This window comes from Centroberyx affinis, unplaced genomic scaffold (assembly GCF_046629955.1).
Source record: "Centroberyx affinis isolate AG114_WGS23_722 - 3 ecotype Tasmania unplaced genomic scaffold, CSIRO-AGI_Caff_v1 ptg006006l_1, whole genome shotgun sequence".
Lineage (NCBI taxonomy): Eukaryota > Metazoa > Chordata > Actinopteri > Beryciformes > Berycidae > Centroberyx > Centroberyx affinis.
Window position 1 is genome coordinate 237,957 of NW_027283055.1, and position 20,048 is coordinate 258,004.

Here is a 20,048-nt window from a genome sequence, read left to right on the forward strand (position 1 = left end):
GAAATTATTTTTGATATTGATATATCACAATATCTGCCAAGATATGCAAAATCAAATGTTAAATAATCAAATTGACGTTCACTGCATTGAACTGCATGGTAATATAAAGTATGATAAAGCTGTAATTTTCAAATAATATTCCCTAATTTGTTTCAGATCTCATTTTGTGAGAGATTTTAATTAGTAACTGCTTTATATCATAGTATTGTGAAACAAACAATAGCATTGTGCATCACAATAACTGTCATTTCTGCACGGTATGTTTCTACTGAAAGACAATAAATGATAACATTGAGTTATTGCCCAGCCCAGATACCATCAGTACACGCATGTTGTTTACTTGTATGGGACAAAGGGTTTTGCAGTACTTCATTGAAATGTCCTCTCCAGACAAACGGGCCACAAGAAGAAGCTCAACACCTTTATCAGTTTCCCAGAGCAGCTGGACATGGGGCCTTTCCTGGAAGGAAAAGAAGGTATTAATTGGTTATTGCAATAAGTTACATTTGCACATGCTAAGCCCAAACAGTAAGTCAAGAAATAATAATAGTAATGGTAATAATAGTAATAATCATTATTACCATTGTCATTATCATCACAACAACAATAAGCCCTAACAGCCAGAGAATACAACTGCATGGAAAGTAGGGCTGAACAATTAATCGAAATTTTATTGAAATCGCAATATGGCCTACTGCAATTTTCAAATCACAGGAGATGCAATATTTATTAAAGGTGAAATGTGTCAAAATAACATTTTAAATGAAATATTGTGGTGCTGCAGAGATGTCCTGGCCTACACATCATATTCTACAGACTTAAGAAAACATCTTTGTTTGGTACAGATCCCCCGCAAAAATCACACCATAATCATTTTAATACGTTTTTCAATGAAAATGAGAATAATGATGTAAAATTGATCATTCCCTCTAATATCGCAAATCATATCGCAATTGCAATATCAGTCAAAATAATCGCAATTAGATATCATTTCAAAATCGTTCAGCCCTAATGGAAAGTAAGTCTGTTTTTATATATGCGTGTGTGTGTTTGGGCTGCCTCCCCAGACCAGAAGTGTGTGTACGAACTGAGCGCTGTGCTGATCCACCGGGGCGTCAGTGCCTACTCAGGCCACTACATCGCCCATGTGAAGGACGCGCGCACCAGCGACTGGTACAAGTTCAACGACGAGGAGATCGAGAAAATGGAGGGCAAGAAGCTGCAGCTGGGGATCGAGGAGGACATCGGTGAGCGGCAGGAAACTGGACGCTATACGGTTTTAAATTCACCACATAATACGGTGTAAAATCCACTGGAAAATTTGGAAACGCGTGGTCATCGCGCTATTCGATATTATCGACCATCGGCCCAAGGCTAACTGCGATGTCTGAGGTTCACGTTCTTGTTCTCTTCTCCCGGTCGTTATTGCTCCCTAGCTGAAACAGTGAAGTCCCAGGCGCGGAAGCCCAAGTGCAGTAAAGGCTACCACTGCTCTAGGAATGCCTACATGTTGGTGTACAAGGTCCAGGAAGAGGAGAGCTCAGACTCCTCCAGAACCAACGTCGAGGTACCAGGTGAGGGCGTTTAGGCATCACACGGTCCTCAAGTACACCTCACATACAGCAGCATTGTAAGCATGATCCGTAGATGGTTAGACTTTTTTTTTTTTTTTTACAGACTATGCATATTTGAATACATACCTCAATTGCTAACCTTTTTTATATAACCTCCATGTCACATATATAGGCATAGCTTGGAAATCCTGACTTCCTACATGGAAAAATGCAATTGATTGACCTTTCAATTCCAAGTAGGAAACTCAATATGGCAGCATAGACTGTAAACATTACACAGCATTATTTTTAACTTGTTTGTAATCCTCAAAATACACTGAAGTTCAATTTTCAGCATCACATGTCCTTAAATTTATCAAAACACCAGTGGGGTAGATGGTTAAACATCTAAATTTAAAATGTAAAGTTGCACTTACAGTTGCTAAACTTTTCCAAATATCATTGACATAACAGCTTTGCATGTGGAACAGTATTATACGTTGGGCAAAGAAAATCTTGCGGGCATCCATGTTTCTCTGCTAATCCTGTGAAATATTTTTAAAACATTTTACTATTTGAAAAGCCAGTAAAACAAAAAACAAAGGACACCAGGGTAAATCCATTTTTAAGGGAAACTCATTTTCGCATCCCCACATGACATTCCAACACCATCAAAAATATCCCAATCTCAGTATTTTGTCCTTGTCTGATGCCTTCCTTTGTACCTCTGCCATGTCTTCCAGCCTTCCTGCAGAGGCTGGTGGACCGAGACAACCATAAGTTTGAGGAGTGGTGCAGTGAGATGGCTGACATGAGGAAACAGAGCGTGGACAAGGGCAAGGCCAAGCACGAGGAGGTGAAGGAGCTCTACGAGCTTTTACCCGCAAGAGACGGTCGGTAAAAACACTCCCTGACACCCCCCAGTCCACTTAACCAGAAACATTAAACAGAGTGTAAGAAGTATGTCATGTGAATTTGAGTTCAAAACACACCGGGGGCCGTATCCACAAACATTCTGAGAGTCCTTAGCGAGGAGTCCTAGTTTAGGAGTGATTTAGGAAAGTTCTCAGAGCGACTCTGAGCAAGGAATGGACAAGAACTTTTATCTTAGTGAGGAGGTGTGGTCGACCCCCGTTGCTAGGTGTGATGCTCTCTTTGGACGCTGTCATTGGTTGATCAAGAAAAATCAACACGCCTCTTTTTGTCATCCAGAATGAACACAAGGAACCACACAAGATAAAACACAATTTACTCAATATTAACGCGTGGTTTGCTTATACTATCAAAAATAAAATAAAAATAGAGCTCATTGGACAAAATCTTTGAAAACCATATGAACGGTACTTTTTAATACTTGCACTGTCCTCACAGGTTGATGCATTATGCCTTTATTTGGGTGAATGCAGTAATGTAATTATACTTTATTAATTTGATGATAAGATTTCGTGAAAATGGCTCAAGACTTAGTAGTATTAGTAATTTATAGACTATATTGGCAAGCCTATATGAATAGGATTTTTGAACTTGAGTATATTGCAGATGATGTGGACATGTGTCCCATCAGTGACCAGACAACACAGAGAAAACTCACTGTATCCATAGCTGCTGGTCTGTTGGTGCAAGGTGCGACCGGCCAGTGGGAATTAAACAGGCTGCGTCACAATATGAGTCTGAAGGAGCTGTGATTGTTTGTGTGATTATTCTACTATGTGGCTGCATAAACCTAAATCATCACTGCTGCACTGTTTGCCTGTTGCTAAATATCTTAACATTGTGATAACTTTATAACAACAACATGTGTCTTTTCTGCGTCTTTCAGCCATTTCCTCCTCTCCCTAAAAAACTCCTAAGCTCCTAAAAGTCCTCCTCTCTACTCTTAATAGTTTTCCACCTTAAGGGCTACGATGCTTTGTGAATAGCTTTTATCTTTATTAGGATTTAGTCTTACTTTTAAGGGGAAATTCTTAGAAAACACCATCACTCTCAGAGTTTTCTTCGAATTTCACCACTAGGACCAACTCTTAAGTACTTAAGTACTAGGAAGCTTTGTGGATACGGCCCCAGAAGGACAGATAGTTTAGTAAAGGGACAGTCAAAGTAAGGGGGGATATTGCCTGACTGTCACAACAGCTCCCCTGTCTGTACTAATTCTGCTATTACACCACAGCACCTTGGCTCTACTGAGTAGACTCTGGATAATTTCTTATTTTGAAAAAAAAACACTTCCCAAAAGCAAATAATTTAGTGATGTATATAAGAATGACATCAATACATCTGTTCTGCAGTTTTGGAATGTCAGAAGGATTCAGGAGTTGATCTGTTGTATCATAATATCATAAATCGTAGGACTTGGGATTGGCTTGGTGTAGGACCTTCCACTATGATTAGTGGAAGGTCAATTTTGATGATTAGAAATCATCAAAATTGAGCAGATTGCTTGTGAATCAGCGGGCAGTTCTTCTACAGATGTTAAAATGTGTTCATTGGACAACCATAATTGCGTATTCAACAAAGCTATGTAATAATGCATGTCATTGATATATCAGTATCACTGCTATATATTTCCCCAAATATAATGAAGAAAAACAGCCTTGTTTTCAGATGGACCACCATGGATTTGAGTTAATCCAGTGGGTTTTGAAAGCGATTCATAAATCCAGCATGTAATCCTTAAACAGAAGTAAAGACTGAAATCTCCAGAGATCACATATAAGCAACACAGTATATTGTGTGTTCTTATGTAAACCTGCATTGTCGATATATTCATATTTCCATTTTTTCTCTTAGGCATGGGGAAATTAAGTTGTGTGCTGTAGTGCACTGAACTTGGAATAAGAAGGAAAACATTACCTATGTAACGTGTGTCCTCAACTGGCACTAGACTTGCAATGAACACTGAACCATAGGGCTATATATGTAACACGTACATTTTATGCGGTAGTATGTTGAACCTGTAGTAAAATGTAAACGCATCATGTTTACAGGTGCAGTTAAAACTAAAATATGTTATATAAGGAGCTCTGTTTGCTTGGAGCATTAGTGTTTGGTTTAGAGCAGTTATTTGAACCCTGGGGTGTTTTGGGGCCATTTGGCCGTGTGATAATACAGCAACCTTATTGAGAGAGAGGTTTCTTGTTTCTGCCAATCCTGGAGCTTTGTTTGGAGTGATTCAACCAAACTACAGGAAGCACTGTGCACATGGTGTGAATTATGGGATAAAGGATAAATCCAACCTTGGATACCTTGGTTACATTGTTATTGATCATCGATCTGTGATGTTCAGTGCATTCCAAGAGTTATTTTGTGAAGTGTTGTAATTTATCTTTTTGGTGTACCCACTTTCGCTCCACCTGCCTCGTCTACTTCTACTTCAGTTAGTGATTCCCTTTGTTTCCAGAATGACTTTCAACAACCCCTAGGGAAGGGGCGTGAACTTGTTGCTACCAATCTAGGTGGGCGCATGGCCATATAAATGGCTTGAAAGTGTGATCATTCAGCTGTGGCTTATGTGTCTGTAATTGCGGACACAGCCCTTAGTCAAAACACAATGGGGCTCATTCATAAAACTCCACAGTAACAGAATGGCAGCGCACAAAATCTGCAACCTGGTAATTTCACCTAATTCATAAATTTACCACAGTTGTGAATACAACAGAGCCACATTACCTGTGTGTTATCCTCACTTATAGCCCGGGTGACAGCCAGTCAAAATTATCACTAACTAGTGCTGTAATTGCAATGTTGGCCATGATAAACCAAATCATATCAGATAGAAACTGGCTTTTATAACTGCAATCAGCAGTAATTCATAATTGCAAAGCCATTGTTTGAGTCAAATTTACTAAACATTTTTGGTTAATAAATTATGGTTCACTTGATATTTTGCCACGTGAAACCCAACTGAACCAGTACGTAAATGCAACAACTCTCCCTCTGATTCAGACCAAAGCAAATGGACTATAAGTTTGAAAATGCTTGCAGCCATACAGGTTATTTTTCTCCTCATGTTTTGATGCGTCCCTCTGCCTCCCCTCCTCAGGCCAGCTGTATGAGTTCATCCCCCTGGAGTGGCTGAAGAAGTGGCTGGACGACTCCACCGCCACAAAAGAAATCGACAACTCCCTCTTTCTGTGTTCCCACGGCAAACTGCACCCGGATAAGGTGGGAGACGCCAAGAGGGTTTCTCTGCCAGCCGCCCAGCTCCTCTACCAGCGCTACGGCGGAGGACCAAGACTGGACGGTAAGACACATAGAGGGTGGGATCTATTCTCAAAACTTGGGCTTCTTCAATACTGATACAGGTTGTTAGAGCTTCAAACGCAGTACAGTTCAAAAATGGGCCGTGTGGTACTTATCAGATTAATATTCTGATACAAAATTGAAAATAAGAAAATCAATAGTCTAAAATTTGTTGCCCCATGGCAAAGTTTAGATTTCAGACTCTTTCATTTTTGTTATTTTGTTTTATTGTCAGACATTAGGCTGTGGTATTTTCCATTACAGCAGTATGCCACAGGTTGACTAGCATGTGGTAAGAGTTAAGGCGATGGCTGGACTTCTTATTGGTCAGCGCGGCCCATCATCCCACCTAACTTTTTGGCTCAACCGGTAGAGCACGTACCATTAAAGGAATAGTTCACCCAAAACTGAGAATTCAGTCATTATCTACTCACCCCCATGCCGGCTGAAATTCAGATAAAGTTTGTTAGTCCATACAGCAGGCCCTGAGCTCCACAGCAGAACTGCGTAGCGGCTTTCTCCAAAACAACTGAAGTTGCTGGGGTTTAAAAAATTACAGAAAATAACCATAAAATGACTCCATACAGCTCGCCCAGCATAATAGTCTCCTGAAGCCAAACGATCCCAAAGTGACTTGAAAAGACAGACATTTACACCATTATTTAGCTTATTATTAAACAGTATTTCTATAGCCACTAATATTATATGGCAAAAATAGCTAAAATACCGACTGGTATTTGATACAGGTTTTGCTATACCAGCCCTACTCAAAACTACAGACATCAGTCTCTCCCATGTATCAGAATATTTATGGCTGGTACATCTTGCTTGTTTACCCCCAGTGCTTCCAGACCTGTGAAAGGGGAATAAATAAAAGCACACAGAAAGACCTTTCAATTTGACACTGGCTATGGGGTTGGATATTTATACCGGTGGATGGTTGTTCTGAGTTCCTTTCTCCCATTAATGTACATGGAAAGGGTTATCCATTGTGTTGGGTTTGTCCCACTACGTGTGTGTGTGTGTGTGTCCAGGCTCATCTCTGTGCAAGGAGTGTGTGGGCCAGCGTTGTCGGGTGCTGCGGCTGAAGAACCAGCTCAACGAGGACTACAGGGAAGTCTCTAGCCAGGTCAAACGCACACTCAGGTAAACACACCCACGGCAAGTTAATGCGTTGTCATGTTGTGCATCCAAGTCAAGATTAGATAAGATGGAACTTAGGTGATTCCTGTGGGCAAATTGTGTCATTGCAGTAGCAAATTGTGATAGGATAGTGGATGGTAGTAAACAAAACACAACCAAGGCAACACATGAACGTGATCCGTAGAAATGTATAAATGAAAAGTATGAAAAGTACTGAACTACCACATTTTGAGGGTAAGTAAAGAAGAAGATGAAGATGTTAGACATGCGTTGTAAAAAAACTACACACCTTATCAAATATGTTCAATATACAGATGTGGGAGACGTACAGAATGTGCACACTTGGAATATTTATTTCAGTAGCTGATCACAATATCAGACACTCCAGATGCAGGAAACATGTACAGGAAAAAAGACAATCTGCATTGCTTTCTGTTCTCATTATCATATTTATATGGCTCTGCGTGTGTGTGTGTGTCAGTGGTGAGGGCTACTGGGTGGGCAAGGCGTCTCTGCGTAGCTGGAGGCAGCTGGCTATGGAGCAGCTGGAGGAGGACGAACACGAAACCAAACACAGCAATGGCCAGACCAACGGACAGGGACCACACACCACCAACAGCAAAGGTAGCTGTTATGGCTGGAGTGGTAATGGTAATCGATTTTTTTGTTATTATTATTATTATTATTTTTTTTTTTACTTATTACAGAGTTCCCATAGCTCTTGAAAATCCTTGAAAGTTTGTGGATTTTATAAAAAGCAGAGATCAGGAGTAAAAAAATGATGATGTCTTAAGTCTGACCAAGTGTCTAACCCCAAAACATGCCCATTTTTGTGTGCTTGAATTTCACCACAAAGGAGCGTGAAAGTGATTGAAAAGTGTGGGGAACACTTATTAAAGCTGATTCCCTTGAGTTTCTATCAGTGGCGCTCTTTTCTTTGTCTGTTCAGCTGTGGTGGCTATCACTGCTCATGCTAACTCCCCAGTTCTGTTTATTCCAAACAAAGCACAAATGTAAAACGCATCACTTCCTGTACACCAGAACATTGTGCCCAGGAAACACCTACCAGACACCGGGTGTTTAGAACAGCAAAAGGACAAGCTTTCATGAACTGGCTTTAGGTTGAATCACTAGTGTGTTCTATCAGTGTGATAGCGAGGAGCGACTCTTACATCTCTGGTTAATTGTTTGGTTGTAGAGTTCGGCCCAGAGCTCCCAGAGGGCAACGAGGAGGAGATGAAGACTTTCAATGAGGACATCCTCTGCAGCCACGGTACTGACCACGGTGTCCCAAATGAGCTTTTTGCTTCATCTGCCCAGAGCTGGTGAAATAAATGCATTTACCTGCCAAGAGTGGCCGAGAACTTGTGGCCATTTAATGTACATTTTCCCCGTAAAAATGTCACCCTACCTGCAATAAAGATACAAGAGTAGATTTTGAGTTTTAAAACTTGCTATCTCACTCGAACAATGGATCTTTTTCTGCTTTTGTCTTAATATTTTCTTTTTGTTGGCCTCACACCTATGTGTTGTCACATGGGAATAACTGAACACAAGTTAACCATCCAGACAGCAGAGAACAAGGAGTTTAGATCAGTGGTTCTCAACGTGGGGTCCGGGGACCACCAGGGGTCCCTGAGGGAGTTCCAGGGGGTCCCCAGCAAACTGATGAATTGTTAAACTTCACCATTATTTCATTTACAAGAAGTTAACACAATTAGAGAATGTAGAAGAATGACTGTTTTGATCATAGTTTCTCTGTTATCTCTCTACCTACAATACAGATAGTCATGGAATTCTGGACAAAATCATATCTAACAATAAAGATTTGGCTCAGAGAGACAAAATCAAATGGGGGTCTGTGGCTCTAATGTGGACTAAATTAGGGGTCCTTGATATGAAAAAGGTTGAGAATCACTGGTTTAGATGTTACCGCTTAATGTAGAGCAGCGTAACAGGAAGCCAATCAGGAGCCTGTTTGATACAGAGCCATTGTTTTGCCTTGATTTGATTGGCTCACAGTCAGAGAGAGTGTACGGTGGCAGTCAGTGTGGCCGGTGAGCCTTATTGATTTATCTCTCAAAGACAGATTTTAACAGTATTTGGCACTTGGTGGCAAGTGATTTTCGAATCCTGGTCTCTCACTCACTCACATGCGCGCACACACACGCACACACAAACCTTCATCTCAAGACATTGAGATGGTTTACGTGAAAAATTGTAGATCTGAGATTAATCTCAGAACGCAAATCACTTTTTCACATGTGGCCCTAATCCTCTTCCTTATGTGTGTATTCCTGCTGCAGGGGGTCTGAGCATCCTGGATTCTGAGCGGAGGCTGGTATCATCTGAGGTTTGGACCAAGCTGAGGGCGTACTTCCCCAAAGCCCCAGAGTTCACCCAAAACCAAGAGCCCTGTCAGCAGTGCCTGGTGAGTGGGCACTGACGTACCAACGCTGCATTACAAAATAACAGACAAAATGGCAAGAACATAACACTGAAAAAACACTTAAAATTTGAAGTAACTAAATCACAACCTCAAAGGCAGCTACACAGTTGAATACCAATTAGTATGTGTCAGATTTAAAAGAGCTTTTATGAATTTTACACAAACTGCATCAGTTATACAGTGGTTGCAAGTCAAAGCTCGCCAACAGGGATAGACAGACACTTAACAGGATAGTTACTAAACACTACAAAACTACAGACTGAAAAATTTACAAAAAACACCTCTGTGAGACAGTTTCAACAAGAACTGTACTGAGCTACTACTTGTATTCAAGGCCAATGCACATAATACATACATGATATACTCATAACCTGGTGTAAGGAACACAAAACCTGGAGCCCTGAGCAATGGAAAAAGGTAATATGGTCCGATGAGTCATCTTTCAGCCTTTTTCTACATTCAGATGTATGCTTTACGTTTGGAGAAACAGTAGTGGAAACTGTGTGAATGGCATCAAAATTTAGAGATAGATGGATATTAAAAAAGCAGATGTGCTCATTGTAGTAATAAATTGTTACCTCATGTTAAAATTAAAATTGAATTCAAGCTTATGATTAGATTACCTAAAATGTTTGTTGTGTAAGCAGTAACATGGTGTCTGCAGTGTCATGCAAAAGTCACAAAATGTCTTATCTAAACTCTTAAAAGGCCTTAAATGGTCTTGACTACTGTTAAAGCATTTTAAGTCTTAAATTCAGTTTCAGTTCAGTTTTTTAAGTCAAATAAAATTGTGGGTTGGTTTTTCCCAATGAGAAACAGCGCAGTCATGCAGACGTAAATTCTGATAGGTCTAGTTTTCAGCTTCAGTTGCAAAGTTGGTGTTATGATTAATTCTCACTGACATTAAAAAGGTTTCAAAAAATCTCAAATCAGGGTGTCCGTGGGGTCTTAAAAAGTATTAAAAGGTAATAAATCAATTTAGCGAAAATTAAGGCCCTTAAAAAGTATTAAAAAGTCTTAATCGCCATTTTATGAGGTATTAAATTTTGTAGCAATTTTTTCAATGTGAATAGCCTATTTGTCCAAAGAGTTTGTGTGCTAAAAGTTTGCGTGAATTTATTTATTTTGCTCCTCACAACTACTACAACAAACTACAACTTGCCTTTGGGTTAGTCACTCAATTTATTCTCTTGAGCTTTGTTCCCTCCCGGTCTATCTGAATTCTGTTGTGTTGATACAGTGGTCCATAGAAGTTATCACAAACTAAGACTGTTTAGTTTTGCAATCTCAAAATCAATGTATAGTAAATGTAAGTTAAAGGTGTCGCTGATGTAACCGGTTACAGCTCGAAGTGGCGTTGAGGTCTTAAAATATATTGAAAAGGTCTTAAAAAAGGTCTTAAAAGGTATTGAATTGAACCTCAGGATTCCTGCATATACCCTGTAAGTGTAACTTGGTGAAAGCTGCATCCTGCTATCTAATAAGCCACAGCATTGGTGTGAACTGTCATATGCAACCTTTTCCTCCTTGTCCGCCCAGACATTGGAGCAGGAGGAGAAGGACAACGAGGCGGTCAGTAAGATGATGGCCTTGGACCAGAAGAACCAGCTGCTCAACCTCTTCCAGGAGAAGAACCGGCCAACGCTCACCAAGTGGCCACAGGTAGCCACGAAGAGGAGCAGTAAACTGTCAGTCCTCTGTAGCTATGAAAACCTGCTCAGATCTGTTAAGCTGTTGAGGATTAGATGAAACTGGAATGATTCCTGTGGGGCAATCGGGTCCTTGCAGCAGCAAAATAGGAACAAATAGGATGAAAATAAGAGAGCACATAGGTGGCAAACTCTAGAAGTGTAACTAGAAGAGCAACATTTTAACATTAATAAATCATTAACGTGTTAGATCTGAGACATTAGTATAATTACCATAAACAAACAAGACCATCAGTGAGAAGATTGACAGCCTCTACGCTGCGTTTTACATTACATGTCACCAGGTCAGAAACGGCGGGAAATCTGCTGTATTGTTTTACAGCACAAACGATATTGCTTTATGGCGATATAAAGTGCGCTGTTCTTTGTATACCATAGCATCATGATACACCGATGTTTAAAAATGCAACACATAGCTCCTTTAAGTAGAAAATATATGAATTACAGCATGTATGTACGGTGTACAAAATAACAGCAGTAGAGCATCCTGCGAAAGAAAAGTGAATGGAAAATATGTATGATTATGAAACTGTAATGAAAAATTACGAAATGTATTGTATGAAAATGCAATGAAAATATCGGGATGCAATATATATGTAACAGTTGAGAAAGTGGGAGAATGTGGAAAAAAACCAATCCTTTCTGCTTTTGTCCCCCTAGGGCACAGATGTCCTTTACATAGTCCCTCTGTTTTTTGTGGACGAGTGGAGAAAATTCATCAGGTACGTTTGTTTCCACAGTGGATCCCAACAGTTGAAACTGGCGATGTCATGGCGTTCGGTGCCACAGTGTTGGCGCGTGGCAAGATAAATGGTGTCGGATTCGGTCGGCAGCGGGATCGCAGGTCAGCCTTGCAAATGCCGTTCTCTCCCATGTCTCCCTGTGTTCCCCAGGAGGCCCACCAAATCGTCTCCAGTGTCCAGCGTGGGCAACAGCCTGCTGCTCTGCCCCCACGGAGGCTTCATGTTCACCTACGACTCCCTGGTCAACGGAGATGCACAACAGTGAGTGTGGGGTTTTCTCACACACACCGCACATCGCATTTAATTAACGTTTCGTTTAGAAAGCTCAATATCTTACAGTGCATGAGTAGCCTTGCTGCCTCCTGTGAAACCAGGAAGTGAGACATGATAATAATCTGATCTTTTATGCCTGATTAAATGACATTTTTGTGGAAATCTGACGGTGTTGACAAAAATCTGGGACACAACTTTCAAAGGGCCAATGTTTTCAGAATATTTTTTAAAACAAAGAGGATTATATTAGTACATTTTCACAGCCATGTTATCAGTAGGTATTGTTAGTTTTATGTTTTGTGTGTTTTTTCCAAATTTTTGTGGTGAAAAATTATATTTAAGTGGGGTTTTTTTTACACATTTTTTAATTGTTTGAAATTGTGAATTCTTATCTGGGACAAGGGTGTTTTCGGGCACTCAACAGGTATAGAAGGTAAAAAAAAAACCCCACTTAAATATAATTTTTCACCACAAAAATTTGGAATCAATTTGTTGAGTAATAATTTTAAGGTTTTTTGGTAAGACGAGATATGTCCCAATTCTCAAGAATGGGTGTTTTATTAACAGTTAATTTAGCAAGCTCAATATCTTACTTTGTTAACTATTATCTCAAGCATGAGTTAACTTACCACTGTCAACATTAGCTGGCTATTATACTCCCATCTGATTATCGCTACTTTTGTGACACAAATACATACAGCTAATTATAAATAGATTACCTCCTCAACATATGTAAGCTATGTTTCAGACATCTGAGCGTGTGCCACTGTGGTCTCATGTTGTGATGTTTGTCCTGCACAGTATAGCTCTGCTCTGGCCCAGCGAATGGGAGGTGATCAGCAGACTCTTCATTGTAGACCATCCCATCTCCATCCACTGTTCCTGCCAGGCCACGCCCAGCAACTCCACCACCCAGTACAGCACTCTCCCCGGTAAGAGTGGGAACTCTGGGGGCGAGTGGATCACCCCGAGATGCTTCTAGAGAGTTCTGTTTTTCTACATAGTGTTATGCACTCGTATCGTTGTCCTGTAGTTTGAAATTTTGGCTGCTCGTCTTCCTAGATTCAGTTTAAAATTTGACATGGGTGTGTGTGTGTTGTTGTGTCCAGAGCTGTGTTGGGAGTGCCGAGAGGGCTTCATCTTCCAGCAGCAGAGGGACCTGAGAGAGTACACCCAGGCCACCATTTACATCCGCAAAGTCATTGAAGACAAGAGGGTAAGAAGAATCCATGAGGACCGTCTCCATTTGCATTGTTGATTAATGCCAGGCGGTATACTGGCATCTTTTACATGGTGTCTATACCATGATACCATATTTTTCCCTCATCCTATCTTCAGGGTTCACCGGTCAGAGGGTTCAGAGGTGTACTCCAGACAGGGAAAGTCAGGGAATTTGATAAATTCCCTGGGGAGGTCAGGGAATTTCAGGGAATCACTTTACAGGAGTGTAGCAGAATGTATTTCCATCTTGTTTTCACACATTTGTTGCATTAAGCTAGAGGTTTTCAGCCCAGCCGGACTGAAAACCAGACTGTTCACCTTCTTTACTTCGGACTTTCTGTGTTCTTCGGACTTTCTGTTCGTCGGGAGTCCTCCGTTTGCGGCGGTGACATCTTTGCTGGTCTTGGGCGTTCTGGCTGTCGGGCTTTCGGGATTCTCGGTTGGGGTTTCACCGCGTGCTTCCTGTGGCACTTGCCATAGGTGCGATTGGCTTGTGGGGCGTGTCTCGCGGGCCCTGTGCTCGGGCTGTTTCCCGCGGGGGCTCGATGTGGTTTGGATCGGGCGGTTTCGCTGGTCGGTCTGTCTGGGGCGGTGCTCGTCTCTCCTGACTCGGCGGTTGGTTGTTGTTTTGGGGGATGGGGGCTGTTTCCGTGCGTGGGGTTGCCGGGAGGCTGGGGATTTCATGCTGGGGTGTGCGCCTTTGTGTGGAGGTCTTCGGTGGCGGGTGCTGCGGGGGGCGTGGGGCGGGGCTTTGCCGGGTGTCTTGGGGGGCCTGGCGGCTGGAGTGCCTGGGGTCTGCGGGGCTGTCGCTGCTGCGCATGGGGGATTCTTTGATGGGCCGGAGGTTTGGGGAGTGGAGCAGTCGTCTGGAGTGGAGGTTTTGGTTTGTGGCATTGTCGGTGTCTCGGCTGTATTTCTGATCGGTTTGGTGCTGCCCTGGTGGATTGGGGTATCGGTCTCTTTCGGGGGCATGGAGATTTCTTGGTGGTTCCGGACTCTTGAACGGTAGTGTAGCCTACTTGTAGGGCTGAACAATTAATCAAAATTTTATCGAAATCGCAATATGGCCTACTGCAATTTTCAAATCGCAGGAGGCGCAATATTTGTTAAAGGTGAAATGTGTCAAAATACCATTTTAAAGTAAATATTGTGGTGCTGCAGAGATGTCCTGGCCTACACATCATATTCTACAGACTTAAGAAAACATCTTTGTTTGGTACAGATCCCCGCAAAAATCACACCATAATCATTTTAATACGTTTTTCAATGAGAATGAGAATAATGATATAAAAATTATCATTCCCTCTAATATCGCAAATCATCTCACAATTGCAATATCAGTCAAAATAATCGCAATTCGATTTTTTTTCAAAATCCTTCAGCCCTACCTACTTGGACCTGTGTCTCCATTTTATTGCTTTCTTGTGGTTTGGCACACACTTATATTTAAAGTTCCATCTGTTTTTAATTGTATCTCTGTTTGTTTGTGTGTTTTTAGTTGTACCTGTTTACCTCATATATTACCTTTTATTCCTATTTTCTATTATATATATTTTTTAAATGTATTTTTATTTTTCTGTCATTCATTGTGGTAGTTGCACATCACTGCTTTTGGGTTTTATTGTATGTAAAGCACTTTGTAAACATTGTTTTTAGAAAAGTGCTATACAAATACAGTTATTATTATTATTATTATTATTTACTGGTTTCATATCAAAGCAGTAAAGAAGAACGTTTTTAGGTCATGGAAGCAGTCTGACTTAATTATGGAAAGTCGTGGTTAAGTCATGGAATTTTACGTTGAATCACAGTGGGAACTCTGTAACCACAGATATCCCGTTCATGACACAGAGAGTCCAATTTTGTGTCTCTCATGTTGTCCACTGTGTAGCTGGTAAAGGAGGCGGCTCCAGAGCCAAACGCTAGCAGCTCAGAGGCAGAGGAGGAGAAGGAAGAGCAGCCTAAGGTGGATGGAGAGAAAGACCCAGACTTCAGCCAGGTAAGTCCGTCACCACGCTATAGCATATAAGCTAATGGACAAGTTGAGGGACACGCCGCACAGTTGCCACAAGTCAACTGTCTGCTACCACTGATGTGTCACATGACTTTCTCTCCTCCAGTCAGAGGACGGAGCGAAGCGTCTAAAGCTGAGTGACGGCAATGCAGCAGCAGCGGCGGCGGCGGCGGGTCCTGTCCCTGTGGCCAGTATGGTCAAACCAGGAGGAATCAGGAGAAGCACCCGGCACAGGAAACTCCGAGGAGAGAAAGCACTTATCGTCTCAGCCAATCAGACCCTGAAGGAGCTGAAAATACAGGTGAACGCCCCAAAACCAGCTTGAAACACGGCTCTTAATCTAAATTAAAATGTGGTGATGGTTTCGTCATTGTCGTCCACTACTGATAGGATAGATATAATGCATGTTTGTTTGATTACATTTTTATTATAGAATTGATTATCTCTTGGAAGCCCTTAACCTGAACTCATTCTAATGCAACATTTTGATTATCATTTGATCATATTTCGCACAGATATCCGTGGATGTTTGTTGTTAATATTTCTGGGGAAAACTGAATACTTGTATGCTTTGGCATGAGAAATTTAAAGATACTGAATAACTGCACAAATTATTGGCTATCAGCAGCTTCAATTAAAAAATATTAGTATAAGTATACTTCAGAAATCCATCTTTGTCAAAAAGGATGAAGTGTCTGAAAGGCTGCTGACAAGATCTCATGGATAGGGGTTGGGTCTTCCAGCTGCTGTTACTCTTTCTCCTCCGACTGTTTTTTCTCTACCATTAATCATTTGGAAAGATCAGTTTCTCTCATTAAATATCAAGTAGTGTAGAATGCAAAGTGTTCAGGTTAGTCAGCCACTACAATCATGACTAACGCATTGGTTGAAACACGCACATGCAGAGTCAAAAATAATGGTATGTGTTCATTTTTTTTCTTAACCAGGAGGTCTTAAACTATTAAAATGTACAAAAGTCTATATACTGTATTCACAAGAATACCTTCTTAACTGTGCCTGTGGTCCTGCAGATCATGCACGCCTTCTCCGTGGCTCCGTTCGACCAGAACCTCTCCATCGATGGAAAATGTCTAACGGACGACTCGGCCACACTGGGCAGTCTGGGCGTCATCCCCGAGAGCATCATCTGTCTCAAGGTACGATACGCAGCAGCATGTCAAAATGTGTGTGAGTTCTACACTGCTAGACAGCCTGAATATGGCTCGTTAGCATTTGTCAGTGAAAACGCAGACTCAGGAAAATATCGCACAAAAACGCGGTTGTGCCGATGTATGATGTACAAAATCATTGAATAAGAAGCACTGAGTAAGAACAACGCTCAGTGGAGGCAGCAGAGGAAAAGCGAGAACTCCCACATACATATTTCTGTTGATGTAGCCTGATAGCTTGTAGAATCAATGGACACTTGTGGTTGGATGTACTATCCCAAACGAGTGTGATCTCCATTCATTATGAGGCAGCTAGGTAGGTTACTCTTGGTAGGCTGCTTTCATTTTTTGTAATCCTGTGAAATGTTTCTAAAACTTTTTTTGTTGCCGTTTGAAAAGCCAGCGATAAGAAAACGATCACAACAATTGAAATGACACTGAACAAAAATGTAAACGCAACACTTTTGTTTTTGCTCCCATTTTTCATGAGTTGAAATAAAAGATCTAAGACTTTTTCTATGCACACAAAAGGCTTATTTCTCTCAAATTTTGTTCACAAATTTGTTTAAATCCGTGTTAGTGAGCACTTCTCCTTTGCCAAGATAATCCATCCACCTGACAGGTGTGGCATAGCAAGATGCTGATTAAACAGCATGATTATTGCACAGGTGTGCCTTGGGCTGGTCACAATAAAAGGCCGCTCTAAAATGTGCAGTTTTATCTTGAAAAAATACATTTATTAGGCACTGAACTATGGATCTCACTTGACTAGGGCTACAGATATGCATTTTTTGAAAACCAGTCAGTATCTGGTGTGACCACCATTTGCCTCATGCAGTGTGACACATCTCCTTTACATAGAGTTGATCAGGTTGTTGATTGTAGTCTGTGGAGTGTTGGTCCACTTCTCTTCAATGGCTGTGCCAGCTGCTCGATATCGGCAGGAATTGGAACACGCTGTCGTACAGCCGATCCAGAGCATCCCAAACATGCTCAGTGTGACATGTCTGGTGAGTATGAGGCCATGCAACAACTGGCATGTTTTCAGCTTCCAGGAATTGTGTACAGATCCTTGCAACATGGGGCCGTGCATTATCATGCTGCAACATGAGCTCTGGTGGACATTCCTGTAGTCAGCATGCCAACTGCATGCTCCCTCAAAACTTGCGACATCTGTGGCATTGTGTTGTGTGATAAAACTGCACATTTTAGAGTGGCCTTTTATTGTCCAAGGCACACCTGTGCAATAATCATGCTGTTTAATCAGCATCTTGATATGCCACACCTGTCAGGTGGATGGATTATCTTGGCAAAGGAGAAGTGCTCACTAACATGGATTCAAACAAATTTGTGAACAAAATTTGAGAGAAATAAGCCTTTTGTGTGCACAGAAAAAGTATTAGATCTTTTATTTCAACTCATGAAAAATGAGCAAAAACAAAAGTGTTGCGTTTATATTTTTGTTCAGTATATTTGGGTTTTTTTTCCCAGGTGTAAAATATAGGCAAACACGCACTATCAGGGGAAACACATTTTTTTAACGGAAACAAATTTTGCCACAATAGCGAGAAAGACCTAGCAGACACCAGATGTTCAGAAAAGCAAATGTAAAGGCTTTCGAGCACTTGCTATAGGTTAAATCACTATTTTAATACCAATCAGTGATAGAGAGTAGCAAAACGGACATTATTACTTGAAGTTTGGATTTTTCAATTCGTGGGTGGAGAAGATTTCCCACCATTTGGGTAAATAGGACGAATCTATAGTGCCTCAATTATTGGAGATGAGACACTCTTCTCCGTTGCAGCCCCACTTCATGATTAAGGCTTGTAAGATGGCTGTATTTCTGCATACAAATCTTGCCATGGACGCTTTTCCAGACCAGCTGGTTTTCTTGGGTCTCAAACGTTTCTTGCCATTGTTTCCATGCAGGCTGATGAACCCATAGCAGATTATGCAGCAATGGATGATGTCTATCAGGGTAAGTGGTGTTCTCATCTTTACCTCCACTACAGTAATAACATAACATTTCCTTATACTGAGTCATCTACTTGTTCTTTCTCAGTGAGAATGCCTGAAGAAGGATTTAAAGGTGAGCATGCTTTTTCTCTATTTGTTTTGAATCGTGATTTTTTTTTTTTTTTTACTATTCTTAACTTTTGAAGCTTTTGATCTTAGGCCAACCTCTCTTAAAAAAAAAATAAAAAAAATGATAAAGTAGGGCTGGGCGATAATTCAATATTATCGTTTATCATCTTTCAGTAGAATCATATCGTGATGATATGAAGATATTTTGATATCGTGACACACATTTCGGCTGTCTGAATTGATGATGACAAGCAAATTTTACTTAAAAACTCTCATAAAATGAGGTATGGTAGGAATATTATTTGAATATTTCTGTTTTGTTTGACATCACACCTAACATCACCATTCGGTTCAATGAGCTGAACATTAATTTGATTATTTAACATGATTTTGCATACATGAGCCATATCGTGATATATATTGATATCAAGAAAAATCCTTATGATTATCATGATGATCGCCCAGCCCTATGATAAAGGCGGATAATTTTTGTAGAATGCATGTTTTGGGTTCGGTGTCGGTCTAATCACCTGCGTCTGTCTCTGCAGGCACTGGGCTTCTCGGGCACTGAGGAAAACTTTGCTTTAGCTATGCTTGAATTGGACGGACGTTGGACGAAAATCAAAATGGCTTGAATTTGTCAAGTGTCCATACACAAATAAGTGCTTTAATTTGTTTGTTTTTTAAGTTTTGAGTAGGTTTTCTTTAATAAAACTGTGACTATGTTGCAATTCCGCTGTTTTTTCTGTACATTAAATAAAAGACTGCTGGCTTTTGATATTTAAAGATCCCAATACATTCTCAAGGACTTTGTGATAGTGCTTTTTTGCCCTGACCTAATAGAAACAGGTTGAGGAAGCTAAAGTGATATCTTCTAGTCTGGGGCTCGGCTTCAGTAAACTTGTACTGTCACTTAAGAAAATAGGCTTGGTTTTAGACACCTGTTTTTTTTTTTGTTTTTTTTTTAATTATGATAAAAGAAAAATTTAAGGAAACAATTTCTTTTTCGAATCGTGTTCCCATTAAGTGGAAGCTTGTGGTCTCACTGCAATTTCTTCAAACATGTCAAATGAATGCACGATTAACTATCAAGTATTACAAATGTAACTGCTCTTCATGTTTGAACATTTATTACCTCAACAAAGCTATAGAAATATACTCCATGTGGCATTTAGAGATAGATAGCTACACGGTATGTATAGGCTAATTCCTGCAGGAGTTCCATCAGTGCAAACCTCATGGGTGGGAAGCTGGGAAGTGAGAAACGGGAAGCAGGCAGTGGTATGTACTATTCTTTTCACTGTTATTTCATATGGACAATAAAGATATTTTCAAATCAGTGTGTCCTTAGTTACTTCTAATTAACATATTAGGTCCAACAAATGACCCACTTTACTATGAAATATTTGTGGTACAGTGTTTATTTAAATTTTATAATACCATGTAA

At 40.7% G+C, this 20,048-nt stretch overlaps 1 protein-coding gene across 6 annotated transcripts in view; it reads left to right on the forward strand.

Annotated features, from left to right (window-relative positions):
* Positions 1 to 19,915, forward strand: part of usp48 (ubiquitin specific peptidase 48) — a 29,542-nt gene extending 9,627 nt beyond the window's left edge. Inside the window, exons 9-28 of one of the 6 annotated variants that reach the window (XM_071547535.1) lie at positions 391 to 476; positions 1,068 to 1,247; positions 1,437 to 1,574; positions 2,297 to 2,446; positions 5,593 to 5,793; positions 6,827 to 6,938; positions 7,417 to 7,586; positions 8,134 to 8,208; positions 9,242 to 9,366; positions 10,924 to 11,046; positions 11,754 to 11,815; positions 11,987 to 12,097; positions 12,911 to 13,041; positions 13,219 to 13,325; positions 15,222 to 15,329; positions 15,451 to 15,645; positions 16,376 to 16,501; positions 18,446 to 18,494; positions 18,579 to 18,605; positions 19,150 to 19,915. In XM_071547535.1, coding sequence (XP_071403636.1) covers positions 391 to 476; positions 1,068 to 1,247; positions 1,437 to 1,574; positions 2,297 to 2,446; positions 5,593 to 5,793; positions 6,827 to 6,938; positions 7,417 to 7,586; positions 8,134 to 8,208; positions 9,242 to 9,366; positions 10,924 to 11,046; positions 11,754 to 11,815; positions 11,987 to 12,097; positions 12,911 to 13,041; positions 13,219 to 13,325; positions 15,222 to 15,329; positions 15,451 to 15,645; positions 16,376 to 16,501; positions 18,446 to 18,494; positions 18,579 to 18,605; positions 19,150 to 19,172 — 2,299 coding nt within the window. In that variant the 3' untranslated portion in view covers positions 19,173 to 19,915. The other 5 variants (XM_071547536.1, XM_071547538.1, XR_011696976.1 and 2 more) reach the window with 5 other exon arrangements.
* The last annotated feature ends 133 nt before the right edge of the window (positions 19,916 to 20,048 follow it).